Raw genomic sequence first — 16359 nt, 5'->3', positions numbered from 1 at the left:
TCAAACCACCGGTGGGTGTATATATATATATTTATGTATGTATGTACGTATGTATGTATGTATGTATGTATGTATGTATGTATGTATGTATGTATGTACGTATGCATGTATGCATGCATGTATGCATGCATGTATGTATATGTATATATGTATGTATGTATATGTATATATGTATGTATATATATATATATGTGTGTATGTGTGTGTGTGTGTGTGTGTGTGTGTGTGTGTGTGTGTGTGTGTGTGTGTGTGTGTGTGTGTGTATAATAGAATAAATATACAAACAGTGCCAAGCGACTAATATCAGATCAGATTATGGCAGTTATATATTGAAACATTGACAAAATATGAGGGAATATTTAAACGTTACCTTGATTGGCCCTTCGCCACATAATGCACCCATGGCTAGTTTACCTACCTAATGATTCTAATTACTCGCCTCATATGCTCCTGCTATTGTATACATGTTTTTGACACTATCTCAGCATCATCCTTTGTTGCCCATACTATATTGGCCATTTCTTTCCACATACTTTGCTTTAATTCTAGAACTTTATACGTATAACCAACGTCATATTGAGATTTTATTTATTGTCTTGTTATTATGACATAATATTCTCTGGTTTTCTTCCTTTACGCTCACTTCTGTATATCTACTACTACTAGTATCTTATCTTTCTTTTTAATCTTTTTACTTCTTCCAGTCATTAGACTACGGTCATGCTAGGGCATGACTTTGAAGAATTTTCAGTCGATTGAATCTTCCACAGTACTTATTTTTGTTAAGCTTGGTACTTATTTTATCGGTCATTTTTGCCGAAATGCTGGATTACTGGGACGTAAACACGCCGACATCAGTTGTGAAGTGGTACTGGGGGAATTTCACAGACTCAAACATACACTATATATATATATATATATATATATATATATATATATATATATTATGACGGGCTTCTTCAGTGTCCGTCTACCAAATTCACACACAAGGCTCGACGCTATAGTAGAAGATACTTGCTAAAGGTTCGATGCAGTGGGACTGAGCCCTGGACCATGTGGTTGGGAAGCAAGCTTCTTACTACTAAGCCACGCCTTCACCTAAATATCTGCATTTCCCACGAAGGTCCCATCTCACCATTTTACTAATGATGGAATAGATTTTCACTAGGATGTTGGCTGCCAACTGCTTAAATGTAAACGTACCATTTCTGCATCTATACTTGAAACAGCTGTAAAGATATAGCTGCACATCATCTCCCTCCTTCTCGTTCGTCCTGCTTTGAAGTCTACATACAATGACCGCTTTATCTATTACTTAATGTCAAGAATTTGAACTTACTCTATAACTATTCAGGGCGAATAGCAACATGTATCGCAACCAGTGTGACCATTCCTCAACTAATCTTTTATCGACCTCTGGTAATCTATATTCCTGTAGCATTCAGTTCTACTCCCATGCTTCGCCAAAGTTTAAACAATCTGTCCTGGAACCAGTTGTTAGTCTATTTATATTTTTATTTATACTTTTATTTTAGTATATTCATACAACCATATATAGATAGATGATAGATAGATGGATAGATACATACATGCATAGATACATACATGTATGCCTTTAGATATATATAAATGCACATACACATATATATATACATATATATATATAATATATATATATATATATATATATATATATATATTATATATATATATATATATATATATATATCGACTTTGTACTTGTTTGGCAAGTTACGTAATCTGCAATTACTTTTCTTCCATTTCCGTTAACATTATCCAGAAATAAAACAATAGTGAATACAACACCATATGTGTAACATGATTCTTCCGTGATATCACTGTGTGCGTGCGCATATATATACATGTGTGCATATGCATGCATATACATATGTGTATATATGTATACACACACATATATGTGTTTGTATATGTAAGTTTAATATATGCATATATATATATATATATATATATATGCATGCGTACACATATGTACACGTTGTGATGTAGTCAATTAAAAAAATATACATATTGCATTACATTGTGTGCCTCTCTCCTCCCCCCCCCACTCTCTCTCTCTCTCTTTCTGTCTTTGCTCATGGGTGTCCCTGGGTGTGTTTGGGTTTTGGTATGTAATTGTATAGCTTTAAATGGGGGTTATGAATATACGACCTCGGCCATACAATGAAATAACGCGTAGCATTTGAAAGCTGGAAATCGAAAACAGATGAATGTAAAAGCTTATATTTTGACGGATTAGCTCGATAACTGTCCTACAAACTGAGATAATGAAATGGGAACATAAATACTCGTTTTACGTATTTATTGAATATTGAGATGTTTAAAGTCATATTAATGGTAAGCAGTAGACTTATGATTAAAGTGATATGATGAGATGTTTCTGAAAAATAAATGAGCAAGATTAATGGCAATAGATAAATTACTGCGTATCAGTTTTTCTGTATTTACCAACGGACCACCAGAAATATGAATCTCTTCTTGCTAGGTGGTTTAAAAATGCGAATTTATAAAATAGCACGCGTTCTTACAGTATTTTGAAAGGACAGGTTTCGTAATGGACAGAAATACTTACAGAAAATATATTAAGTTTCGAGTGAAAATATTAATAAAGGTAGGGTTTACATAAACGTATAGAAAATGCAAAGATATATGATGGTGTTTTAACAACTCATTCGAGTAATTTATAAAATAACATTGTAAATATTGTTTTAAATACAAATTCATTGATTCCTCTACATAGTGTAAAAACAATATCAATTTGCGATTTAGGATGAGAACAAAATCGAGTATGACTTTAAAACTATAAATTTTCTCATCATACGAAATATTTAACTTCGTAGAATGTTGAATATTGCTTAGCTTAGCTTACTTCATATTATGCTTTACTGACGGCTCCAAAGAAGTATTAAATACCGCTATCCATGGCTACCAACGATTAGAAACTTTAAGAACATATTTTGCAGAAAGAAAAACAACTAAATGTTCATACTCTATACACCTTTTTTTTACCTTTTTGATATATTTCCAAGCTTTTATAGCTGCCTCAAATTAACTTAAGCTACAAGTGGTTTTCACCACGTTTAGAAACTAAATTAAAATATTTTTGGCAATCATTGCGGCGAAGTGTTTCCCATTCGGTATAACATGTTATTTACAACAGCTGAAAATGTGAATTTGAGTTGATAAGCCTCCACTTTAGTTATGTACTGAGTTCAATAATATTCTGCTTGAAAGAGGAGCAATAGATCACTACATCCTGTTTAAGCGAGAGCTAGAACTTATTAGAATGTCTTTTGTTTGTGTTTTGCATTTTACAGGCAAAATGACTTAAAGACCAGGGTGTTTTCTTGGTACAAATAACAACAATAGTGAACAACTAAAATGCCTCTTGTTTCATGAAAAATTGCCAAGTTTTTTCTGTGAACTTTATATCTCTTTAAGATCAACATTGTATTATGTTTAAAAAACGCTATATATGAAATAAGAAATTAATAAGCAATAGTTTAATCTAATATATTAGTCTAGAGAATTATTCTGTAAAAGCTCCATTTTCTATTTTCTCTTCAACCACAGTTACATAACTTTGTTCTACGTGACAAGTATTCGTTTTTCTTTAAGTACATACCGAACATCGAAATCGTTGGATCTTGGTTTTCGTGAATTATCGAATAAACATTTAATTTCTGCAGAAATTGATGCTTTTTCATTTGAAGTGATAGTGCAGGGTGATTTGGTTTCATATTCTCGAGATAAATAAATCTTTCCCTTTATAGACATCAGAAGCAGTAACAACGTAAATAATTGTGCTATTGAGCCTCTTTACAACATATCTTATTCCTATTGCAACGGCCATTAACTGCATCTAAATTTCTAAGTCTAATGGGCGCAAAATCGTTGAGAAGCAGCCTTTCTCGCGCCATGCCACTCAAACAAATTGGTTTAAATTTCCAATACACTGAGGAGTAAGCCAACGTTTAAATATTCTTTGAATTGATCTGGAAAGCATTCTATCATAATGTCATTAATTGGACAAAGATTTGCACACTTGCAAATCCATTCCATAGATTTAAAAGTTTACAGGAGATCTGCAAAAATATAGCGCAAAGCTTTTAAGAATTACTGTTTTACTGATTACTGTTTTACTTGTTTCAGTCATTTGACTGTGGCCATGCTGGAGCGCGGCCTTTAGTCGAGCAAATCGACCCTGGGACTTATTCTTTGTAAGCCCAGTACTTATTCTATCGGTCTCTTTTGCCGAACCGCTAAGTGACGGGGACGCAAACACACCAGCATCGGTTGTCAAGCAATGCTAGGGAACAGACACAGACACGCAAACACACACACACATACATACATATATATACATATATACGACAGGCTTCTTTCAGTTTCCGTCTACCAAATCCACTCACAAGGCATTGGTCGGCCCGGGGCTATAGCAGAAGACACTTGCCCAAGGTGCCATGCAGTGGGACTGAACCCGGAATCATGTGGTTGGTTAGCAAGCTACTTACCACACAGCCACTCCTGCACCTATTTCAGGTTTCTTTTTAGTTCAGGTTTCTTTGGTTTTATTTATGATTTATGATCGATTTAGCTAACATGGCTCGCTTCCTTCTAAGTGGAAGATCAGAGAAACTTTTCTACTGTCGCTTTCTCCAGTCTACATTTCTGGTGAGTCATTTGATTTTAAATTCTTCCCAAAATAGAGAGATCTTGAAATATTTATTAAATATTTCTGCTCAAACTTCGGGTTGTACAGAAGGGAAATTTTACACCTGTCACTAGACGATGCCATTGTAGTACCACCGCCACGTTTTTCCATTTCATTAATATTATGGAATATGCAGTCCATTGTCTTAAACTCTTTCCGACTGGCATCAATTACCTGATATATGACCACCAGGCTTACTCGGCTAATTAATTGCTAATTGTACTCCTTGGTGAAATATTGCAATTAGAGTTCTCATATTTCAACACACTTTGAAGCGAGAACATACAGTTTGGTTATTAGGTGGAAATGTTGCAACGATTCCTAATATAGCTGTTGTAGAGCGATAACGTTTTCTTAACACACTTTGGCAATTATTTTTGAATAGTGGAAGCTCTTGCCACTTCCTGTAGAACCAGATAAGATTATCTGTATGCTTCTATGATTGATGTGACACATAAATGGTTTCCTACTTTGTTCACAGAACAGAAATAAAGGATTTTATCATAGGTTTCAGCTTTGTTGAATAGTGTTCTATCCCTGCTCAGCTTTGTTGAATAGTGTTCTATCCCTGCTCAGCTTTGTTGAATAGTGTTCTATCCCTGCTCAGCTTTGTTGAATAGTGTTCTATCCCTGCTCAGCTTTGTTGAATAGTGTTCTATCCCTGCTGCTAAACTGTCCGTTTCGTGATCTCCAGTTATACTTATAGAAGAATCAGAGAAGATTAAAATTTTTTTCAATATCAATACCATTATATTCCATATGTCCTGCCATTATCCAAAGCACTTCATTAACAATCCTGCATGTTAGCTCTTCTAATACCTTACGATGCATTTTCCTTCACTTGAAGTACATGTGTGACAGTCTTAGAGAGCAATGAGATCGGATGGTAACATACGTGTGAATGCATGTTCATGTGTGTGTGTGTGCGTGCGTGCTTGTGTATGTGCGCACGAGTGCATGTGGGTGTCTATGTAAGTACGCGAGTACATATTACGTATGTATGAAAGTATGTATGTATTATGTATGTACGTATGTATGCATGTATGCTGTCACAAATACTTTCCCAAAATATACATTGACTGTTTCTTGAAGCAGATTATCCCGATCTTTTGTGAGCCTTTTCATCAGCTGTTAATGCAATCCAACCAACGAGTCTTGGCAAAACTCTTATAGAATAATAGCATTCTCAAACAGTATGGATCTCCGTAATAGAAGTACAGTTTGATAAGAGAACCATGCCAATTGTGTCACTAAGACAGTCATTTTCCATCACACTTCCAAATCTGTTCCTCTTAAATGCCTCGCGTCTTCTATCTTGTCCTCTGCGTAATTATTTGAATAAACCATATAATTAACCTATGGCGCAACATATATAATTCCAAAGAATGCAGACAACTTAGTCACAGGTTCTTTCCAGCTTGCCACAGCATATCATTCCCTCCATTCTGTTCAAATATAACAATCTATTCATTTATAACTTCTGCACTAGAGGGTATCGCTTTTTCGTGACAATTTCATAGGAACCCAATAAGCACTGCTATGTCGTGTTTTAGCAGAAATAATATGGTGCATGTGATAACCTCATCTAAGGCCTGCTTTCGACCTGGTATTTGAACAATTAGATGGTTTGATCATTTGGTAGTGTTTTATAAAAAATATTTCATTGCGTTCTGCCTAAACATTATCTCCACATTGATGTCTGCTTCATATTTTGTACATATTGTACAAGAAAACTATTTTCTTTTAACTCACCTCTTCGTGTTAGAAATAAATAAATAATAAATGCGCCCTTTTTAAAGCCTAGCCAGGCTCATGGGCCCGGTTTCCCGGTTTCTATGGTGTATGTGTTCCCCAGCTGGACGGGACGCCTGTCTGTCGCAGCGTTACTCTTTTTTGCCAGCTGAGTGGTCTGGAGCAACGTAAAATACATAGACAGACAGACAGACAGACAGACAGACAGACAGATAGCTAGCTAGATAGATAGATAGATAGATAGATAGATAGATAGATAGATAGATAGATAGATAGATAGATAGATAGATAGATAGATAGATAGATAGATCTGCTGGGTTCTGTGTATACCTATGCTTAAATATAAATACATACACATAAACATATATACACATCACCAGCAAATGTAGGCACAAATCGTCGCATTCAAATGCGTATTCCTAAGGAAATCATCTTAATATGGCATTTATTTTTCAATGAGAGCCCGAGCAAAAACTGCATCTCTGTAACCCGTAAATTGAAGAATATATTCCGGATACTGCTTTAATATATTCCCAAAATGCTTTTCAATGCAATTTTACGATACAAAATAAAGGTGTGTGTGTGCATATAAGTGTATGTGTGTGTGTATTTATGCATGTATGTATGATGTATGTATGTATGTATGTATGTATGTATGTATGTATGTATGTATATGTATATACATACATACATACATACATATATATGTGTACACGCTGCACATATATGTGTATGTGTGTATTCATGTACATATTTGTGCGAAGCAGACGAGTGATACTTCACCGTGTGGGACTTGTAAATTTCTTCGCTTCATTTTTTTACCTATAACATTCAGTTCCTGTATGTATGTATATATATACATATATGTGTGTTTACGTGCGTCTGTGTGTGCGTGTGTTTGTATGTATGCATACATACACACATACACACACACACATACATAAGTATGATTGCATGCCTATAGCTGTGGTTCTAGATTTTAGAATACTACAATATGACTTTCTTGGTAAACATGAAATTTTACTTTAAGTGTGCAAAACAAGTGAACTAATTATACTATTAGCTTTTTAGACTCTCCGCGAGGACAAATATGCACTTACATGACTACCGCATGCACTGTTTTGCAAAACGAAAAAAAAAAAAAATAGAGAAAACAGTTTTGTGATGTGTTGAAATATATACAGTATATGCAGCTAGAGCGATTAATTGCTTCGTGAACTGGAGATAGATCTTCTTTACCTGACGTTGGTCCATCTTCTTTCTGCCCACAAAAGAACATAGTAAAATAAATGCGGCCTTTTAAAGCCTAGCCAGGTTCATGGGCCCCGTTTCCGGGTTTCAATGGTGTATGTGTTCCCCAGCTGAACGGGACGCCAGTCCATCGCAGCGTAACTCATTTCTGTCAGCTGAGTGGAGTGAAGCAACGTGAAATGAAGTGTTTTGCTTAAGAACAAAACGCGTCACCCGGTTCAGGAGTCATCCGTCTTTTTTCTTTTTTTTTTTTGTAAATTCTCACTATATATATATATATATTTATATATATATACGACGGACTTCTTTCAGTTTCTTTCCGCCAAATCCACTCACCCGAGGCTATAGTAGAGGACACTTGCCCAAGGTGTCACGCAATGGAGCTGAATCCGGAACTATGTGGTTGGTAAGCAAGTTACTTACCACACAGCTACTCCTGCGCCTATATATATATACACACACACACACAAAACCAAAGGTACAAATACGACGTGCTCCGATGGAATTCAAAAGCTAGCGTAATCCTGAAAATGATCTACTCAATACTTTTTTAGTACTTATTGCAACAAACATATTTATTGTACAATTACAAGAAGAATGGTGAGAGTAACTTCGAAGTTTCGGCATGCTAGCAGACACAGATACACACGCACACACACATACTCACATATATATATATATGTGTGTATGCATATATATATATATATATATATATATATATATGGCGCATGGCTCAGTGGTTAGAGCGTCGAGCTTACGATCGGGAGGTTGTGAGCTCGAATCCCGGACCGGGCTGCGTGTTGTGTTCTCGAGCAAGGCACTTTATTTCACGTTGCTCCAGTTCACTCAGCTGTAGAAATGAGTTGCGACGTCACTGGTGCCAAGCTGTATCGACCTTTGTCTTTCCCTTGGATAACACTGGTGGCGTGGAGAGGGGAGGCTGGTATGCATGGGCGACTGCTGGTCTTCCATAAACAACCTTGCCCGGACTTGTGTCTAGGAGGGTAACTTTCTAGGTGCAATCCCATGGTCATTCATGACCGAAGGGGGTCTTTACCCTTTATATATATATATATATATATATATATATATATATATATACATATACATATATAGTCAAAAAATAAACGAAACACAAAGCCTTGGTAAAAGAACAACAGTATGTATTAGGTTGACGCTCAGGAAAATTGGAAGAGGCCTAACGTTTCTGTCTCGCTCTTCTACAGAAAAGATAAAGTTAGGCGGAAAATTAGAGTTAAATATTCAAAGAAAACGAAGAAGTTGGCTTGATGTATGGGTGGCGAGGGAACAACAGTGACCTGTCTTCTGTACGTGCGTTTGCGCGCACTGATACACGCACACACACACACACACTGACACATACACAAACACATATGTCAGGTCGCCGTTTTATTTTTTTAACGTAGGAGGCAAGTATTTTTATTTTATATTTATATATATATATGAAAGTAGAAATACGAAAATATGTTTTCACATAGCAAATGTTCCCATATAAAAATTTTTTGTAGATGTATTAATGCATAAGTGAGTTTTACATTCGCAACATAAAAAAAAGAGAAATAGAAAGAAAAATTGAAGAGTTCTCGTATAAAAAGGAGTTTTACCGAAGGAATTCCATTGCATGTTGTAGCCCAAAAGGTGTACTGAAGTAGAAGATAAATCATATTATGCTTACAGGGACCGGTTTTGATGTTCTGCAAAAACTATATTACGTTTAATGAAAACCAGTGCTTCCTAAACTTTTTTCTGGCTGCCACCCTCTTGGCACCCAACCTACATTTCTAGTGACTTCTCTCCCACCCATCACTACAAACATATACCACTTTCTGAAGCAAATTCAAAACAACTGTATATCCCAAGTACAACTTATCCTATTTTTTATGGCTTTCACATCCATAGACCCTTTTGGCTACCCCATTATCGCCCCTCTTTTCTTTAACGCCATACTCCTCCCGCCCCTGGATCTTTCCACTGCTCCCAGGGAGTGCAGTACCGCTCACTTTGGGAACCACTGACGTAAACTAGCGCCTTTATGAAATCAGCTGTACATGCTGGTTACAAGTCTAAGCACCCACACACCGTGACCTATCCATGAGCATATTGGCTATAAGTTTTCTGCATTAGTGATTTCTGTAAACTGGATAGATTGATTTGCATATTTAACACTTTGTGACAAATATTTCGAATACTGAATTTGGGTTTTGTGAAAAGCGTTTAGTTTCATTGCTGTAATATAAAATAAATCGAAAAATGTTTAGCCAACAATGTACATTATGGCGAAAGTAAATATTGCTTCTATATATAGTGTATGGACATATATATATAATATATACAGATGTATGTATAAATAAATGTGCTATCTTATTTCTTTACTGCCCACAAGGGGCTACACACAGAGGGGACAAACCAAGACAGACAAACGGATTAAGTCGACTCATCGACTCCAGTGCGTAACTGATACTTATTTAATCGACTCCGAAAAGATGAAAGGCAAAGTCGACCTCGAGGGAATTTGAACTCAGAACGAAATACGGCTACGCATTTTTCCCGGCGTGCTAACGTTTCTGCCAGCTCGCCTGTGCTATCTATACTACTTATGTATGTATGTTGTAGTTTTGTTCGGGAAAACATATAAAGCCCGAGGCAAATTAGGGAACTCAATGCTTTTAAGCCGACATTGTCCATACTTTTTTGCTTTTGCTCTTCTAAAGATGAAATACAACAAAATTACTAACTTTTTCTCTCATTCCGCAGTTTGACAAGCATTCTTGTCAAACTCTGGCAGAGAAAAACAGATAGTATGTGTTTCTCATTCGATTTTTACATAAAATATATGTAAGTATCTGTGTGTGTGTGTGTGTGTGTGGGTGCGTGTGTGTGTGCGTGCCTGTGTCTATATAAAGGAGAGTGTCTAAAATAAACTGCATTATAATTTCTAAAAGATTCCATTGCAGGAGTTTTGGTTGTTCACTTTCAATAAAACCATAAACAGTCGCGTACTATCTTGACAATTAGCATAATTTGTTTCTTGTAACCTAATACGGTAACTTTTCTCTAAACAGTCATAATAAAATCGACAAACAAGACGAGGATGCCTGGAAACCATTTTAATGGCAGGATGTATATCAATGAGTCTCTTCCTTGATTATTCCAATAAAATATTTAGTTGTGTGTTTCTAATGAAAGGAAAGCCGTACCAATATACGGGACTGATTATGGAGTTTTCCATTCTACTTGTGGTTTTATTTTGTGTACAAAACTAGGGTTTTCAATTAATGTATGTATTACATCTGTTCTGTCGTGTAGTTTGAAGGGTTTGGAGATGACGATGGGTACCTGCTACGTTTGCCAAATGCAACAGACTACAGCTTTGTGGTCCAACGAGAGCATTAGATAGTCTCTCCGGGAAACGCTGCGTATGGTTATTTACAGAGCGATGCAGTATTTGTCTTTACACAACCTCCGTACTCACTCATGTCTGTGGGAAAGTCTACTCACTACACACATAAACACATGGACACATATACGAAAAAGACACACACACATATATAGAAAGAGAGGGTGCGAGAGAGAGAGGGGTAGAGAGAGGCGCGACATTTGCGTGAAGTCACACACACAAACTCACCTACACACTCATATGTGTTTGTGCGCGCGCATATGTGTGTGTGCATGCGTGTGTGTGTGCGTGTGTATGTATGTGTATACGTGTGTGTGTGTGTGTGTAAGTGCGTGTGTATGCATGTAAAGATAAATACACACCCGTACACGCACTTATAAATACACATATTCAAAGTGGTTTGTGAGAGCATGAAGTTATCTGTGTAACGCTCGATGCGTATTGCTATTATTATGGATACGTTTCATGGGTCTGTTACGCTCTGATTCCATTACAGCTGAACATGACACAACAAGCTAGAGCATATTTTCAAACGTAGTGACACTATTAATATGAATTCATAACGATATCCTGTGTGACCTGTGTTTATGCAGAGTTGGGAAATGGGATTTTTATAGCTCCAAATCCAAGCGAATGTCCAATATTCTTTGATGATCGATACACTGGTAGTTGGAAGTTTAATCAATCCATCGATAGCTTTATAATCTGCTAACCAAACATATGCAATGATATTTTTAGAAAATAGAAAGGTTGTTTTATGCATATTCACTTATTATAATATATCGATATTTGTATCAATGTCGGTATGTATGTATATTTTTATCTGGAAATCGAAGGAAACAAGTTTTCCACCCGTGATTTTCTCTCCTATTGAAGTCAAGAGTTCTTCTCAAACAACAGTAAGAGAGAAAATATTAGTATATCTTCCGTATTTCATTTCTAGAAAAATAAATCTGTATCTTGTCAGTTTAAAATCTTTGTGTTTTTTCTTTCTTTCTTTTTTTGATATTCGCCTTGTGGTTATATTTTTGTGACAAACTATATATATATATGTAGTTCGTAGATGAGAATCGGATATTCTCCGTATAGAATACACTTATTAGGGCTCAAGAGATTTAAACTTGAATGGATATAGCAGTAAATATTGGGATAAGCACGTTAGATCAGTATACAAAGTATATTAAATACACGAAATACAAAAAATACTTCCTTCAACACCTTTAATTCTCTGTATCATTTGCATTCAGCATAAGTTGGACCTTTTTGTACGCAAACATATATACATTTTTTGTAATCCATGTTTTTAATATACTTCATATTTTGATCTGCCTAACTTTCTTATCCCTACATTTACTTATGCATGACCACGGCCAAATGGCTGAAACGAGCAAAAGAGTGTGTGTATGTGTGTTTGTAAAGTTAAATGAGTTAGAGGTTAAAATAACCGTCTAAGGGATAGAAGTACCCATTATACTACCGCTATATTAACTATGTTTAACCATAGATATACATATGCAAGCATATTATGTTCATAAATTATAGGTAAAGACAAGGATAAACATAAGTTGATCAAGAGTCTAAATTTAAAGAAAGCAGAAAATGGAGATATATTGATGAACAACATTTGACTTACATATATATATATATAAATCAATACACGCACAGCTATAGATACATCTAAACGGTCGTATAGGTATGTCAATACATCCATATAGACACGTATATACGTACATACATATACACATATACACATACATACATACGTAGAGTGGTGCATATATACATACGTGTTCATACACAAAAATAAATGCATACATATCTATACACCCATACACACACACAAACATACACGCACCCCCCCACACACATATATATATATATATATATATATATATATATATATATATATATATATATATATATATATATATATATGAGATGGATTTCGTATTAGACTGTTATTAGTACAAAATATCTTCCGACTCAGCAGTCTGGGTCTGTTCAGGTACATTGATGAAGAAGTTTCACTAGAGATTTTTAGTGTCAGCTTGCTTATTGTTATATGCCCATCGAATTCGGGAATGAATAAAAGTAAATAATATAGGAACGCAAAAAACTTCGAATATGAACGGAGAAATCATGCGTTCCAGTATAGACAAAATGACCCAATCAGCTTTCGCTGTCATAACTGCTTAGAGAGAAAAGGAAGCAGAAGGAGAAAGGAAGATTAATACCACAAGTAGTTTCATGTTTGTGCATATATAAATACACACATACATATACATATATGTACCTACGCATACACACAGATATACATACACACACACATACACGTACATATATAAACACATATACACATACACACAGATATAAATAAACACACGTATACACATGTATACATAAAGAAATATACAAACACATGCACACACCAATATATATATATTATTTATATGATATGTATGTATGTATTTATACACACACACATATATATATTTATATATTATTCAAAGGAATTCCAACTCTGTCTGTTTTTTATGTTTTATTTATATTCTTTATAATATTAATGTAGGATATAGAATATATAGAATATATAGTATATATAGTAAAATGTAATGAAGTATTGATTGTCTTATTGAATAGATGAAATATTGAATATCAAATATTAAGGGACTAGTGTACTTTCTTGAATTTAAGCAGCCTTCAAGGTCTCAGGTTGTGACAGGAATTTTCAACTGTATATATATATATACTTATATATATATACACACACATAGACCTATAGGTCTACATGCAAAAACGTGCAAACCCATACACAGACGTATATGCATACATAGACAAAGAGGGAGATATACCTTTGTGCATATAACCACTCAAAAATGCACATAAACAGAAACACACACGTATATGTACTCCGGTGGGATGCAGGCACACACAGAAACACACACACGGACCCACACACATAGACACTTGCATACAGACACACATACTCTCACACACACACCGAAACACACATACCCGGACACACACTCACACATGCGCACAGATATACAAATACCCACACAATATATACATATATACATATGTCCGGAAAAGTTTTTGTGGTTGTGCGTGCGTGCGCGCAACAATTTCTACAGCATATACGAATGAACAGAGAAAGAAATACACAAAATATATTTGACATATCTGTCGTATGCGTCGGTTTTATTTTTTCGCTTGAAAGGTAAACGATTCTGATAGAAGTTATTATTTTACTGTCAATTCATTGAATTAATCCCAACAAAATACTACAAGTTTAGTCACTGGCTCAGCAACTATGTGTGTGCTCTTCATTCCAAAATAATAAAACTTTAACATACTTCCAAAATGGACTTCATCCATGTGTATCCATGTGCCATAGCTCAGTCGGTAGAGCACCAGACTTTTAAGAACTGGTTCAATGATAGATCATTCAAGTTACTAAAGTTTCAACGGTATTGGTAACAATATACTCTCTCTTTTAATTGAACTTTGAAAAGAGAGAAAATGCAGGGGAAATTAATTTTGGCGGGTAACGATTAAACCCCTTGATTCATTATCACAATGAAAAAAAGTCCAGAGGTGTAACATTGTGCAAGTTCATTTCCATAAATGTACCCACAACCACAAAAATTCTCAGGACTTTTAGCTGTTATTTTTAGCATATCAAGTTTCGTTGTGAGGGCTTCACAAGCCGTGGTCCTTTTGCTCTTTTACTATAAATCTAAGCATGCGGAAACGGACAAAACAGCCATTCATTTTTACTTTTAGACAGCAAGATGGGTTGTGGATCAATTCTGAAATTAGAATTTGTCCCCCACCCATATTCATAATCTCCGTAATTCCCACGAAGATTGAAAAACAAAATTTCGAAAAAGTTAAAAATTTGGGTGTGGGGAGGAATTTAAAATATTGAAAAAGTGTTCTTTTTATTTGCAAAATTTTGAATTACTATATTTTGAAACACAATTCGCTACTTTTTGAAAATATGGAGCTACCTTTTATGAAACTGAAATGATAACTGCATTAAAGAATGGTATGTGTATCGTGCAAGCGTATACGACAAGAATTTAACACGATAGTTTTGTGGAGAGGCACAAAATGGGCAAAAATAGAAGAGACGAGTGTCAGAAATGTTTGGACAGAAGTGACATAAGCGTAACGGGCTTTAATAGACCGAACTGTAGTAGGGATAGAAATGATAGAGTGAATATACGATACTTATGTAGGTTCATGTTGAAGTGCGTTACTAAGTTCGTCCCAATCAGTCTACCGAAATGTTTTCTTATGGATACAGTCTGCGATGTTTTATGCAGTGTCTTCTAGATGGTCGATGAAGAATTCTAAGGGCGAGTTTTGACTCTGTAACTGTTCGGGCTTAGGTGGAAAGTAAAGTGAATCGACGGACTACGAAACTAACCTTAAATACAGCCTAGGGAAACCTTACTAAAAGCTATTTTCATTTTATATTTTTCAGGAAGTCGTCATGGTTGTGTGGTTCACACTGGAGTATCTGCTCCGAATTTGGTCTGCCGGGTGTCGATCGAGATATCAAGGATGGATGGGGAGGATCAAGTTCGCCAGGAGGCCCTTCTGTGTGGTAGGTAAGTTATCTTTTGTACGCTATTGGCTAAACGATACCATGGCAGATCCCATAAGCGATTGTCGAGAGGTACGGTTCAGAAAACAACAGCTATATAGAAAACTTTGTCTGGAAAAAAATCTCCTTACAGTGACATGCATACATTCATGATTGTATAAATGTATATGCATACGTACGTACATACATTCATAAGAATAAACCCCATACATTCATGCAAACATACGCTCATACGCACAAACAACTGAAACACTTCATGGATTTTTTTCTTTTACTTCCACGTTCTTTTTTCCGAATACACCTTTCTCTCTCTATCTATCTATCTATCGTTCTGTCTCTCTCTCTCTATCTATCTATCGTTATGTCCCTCTTTTACCTTTCCACCTCTCTTTCCCACCCCTTTAACTCTTCTCTTTCATTCCCTCTCCCTCTCTCTTACTCCCTTTCTTTATATAGCTAGCTACATAGATAGATAGATAGATAGATAGATAGATAGATAGATAGATAGATAGATAGATAGATAGATAGATAGATAGATAGATAGATCTTCTCCTTTATTCAGTTTTCAGT

General features: G+C 35.5%; 1 protein-coding gene across 1 annotated transcript in view; it reads left to right on the top strand.

Moving 5' to 3' along the window:
- LOC118763192 (potassium voltage-gated channel subfamily KQT member 2-like) overlaps positions 1-16359 on the top strand; it is a 557870-nt gene that overhangs the window by 437596 nt on the left and 103915 nt on the right. Inside the window, exon 3 of the mRNA XM_036502656.1 lies at positions 15667-15793. Coding sequence (XP_036358549.1) covers positions 15667-15793 — 127 coding nt within the window. The remainder of the gene's footprint in view (positions 1-15666; positions 15794-16359) is intronic.

This window comes from Octopus sinensis, linkage group LG4 (assembly GCF_006345805.1).
Source record: "Octopus sinensis linkage group LG4, ASM634580v1, whole genome shotgun sequence".
Classification (NCBI taxonomy): domain Eukaryota; kingdom Metazoa; phylum Mollusca; class Cephalopoda; order Octopoda; family Octopodidae; genus Octopus; species Octopus sinensis.
The sequence above is the reverse complement of the archived record's forward strand: the minus strand, read 5'-3'. Positions and strand labels throughout refer to the sequence as shown.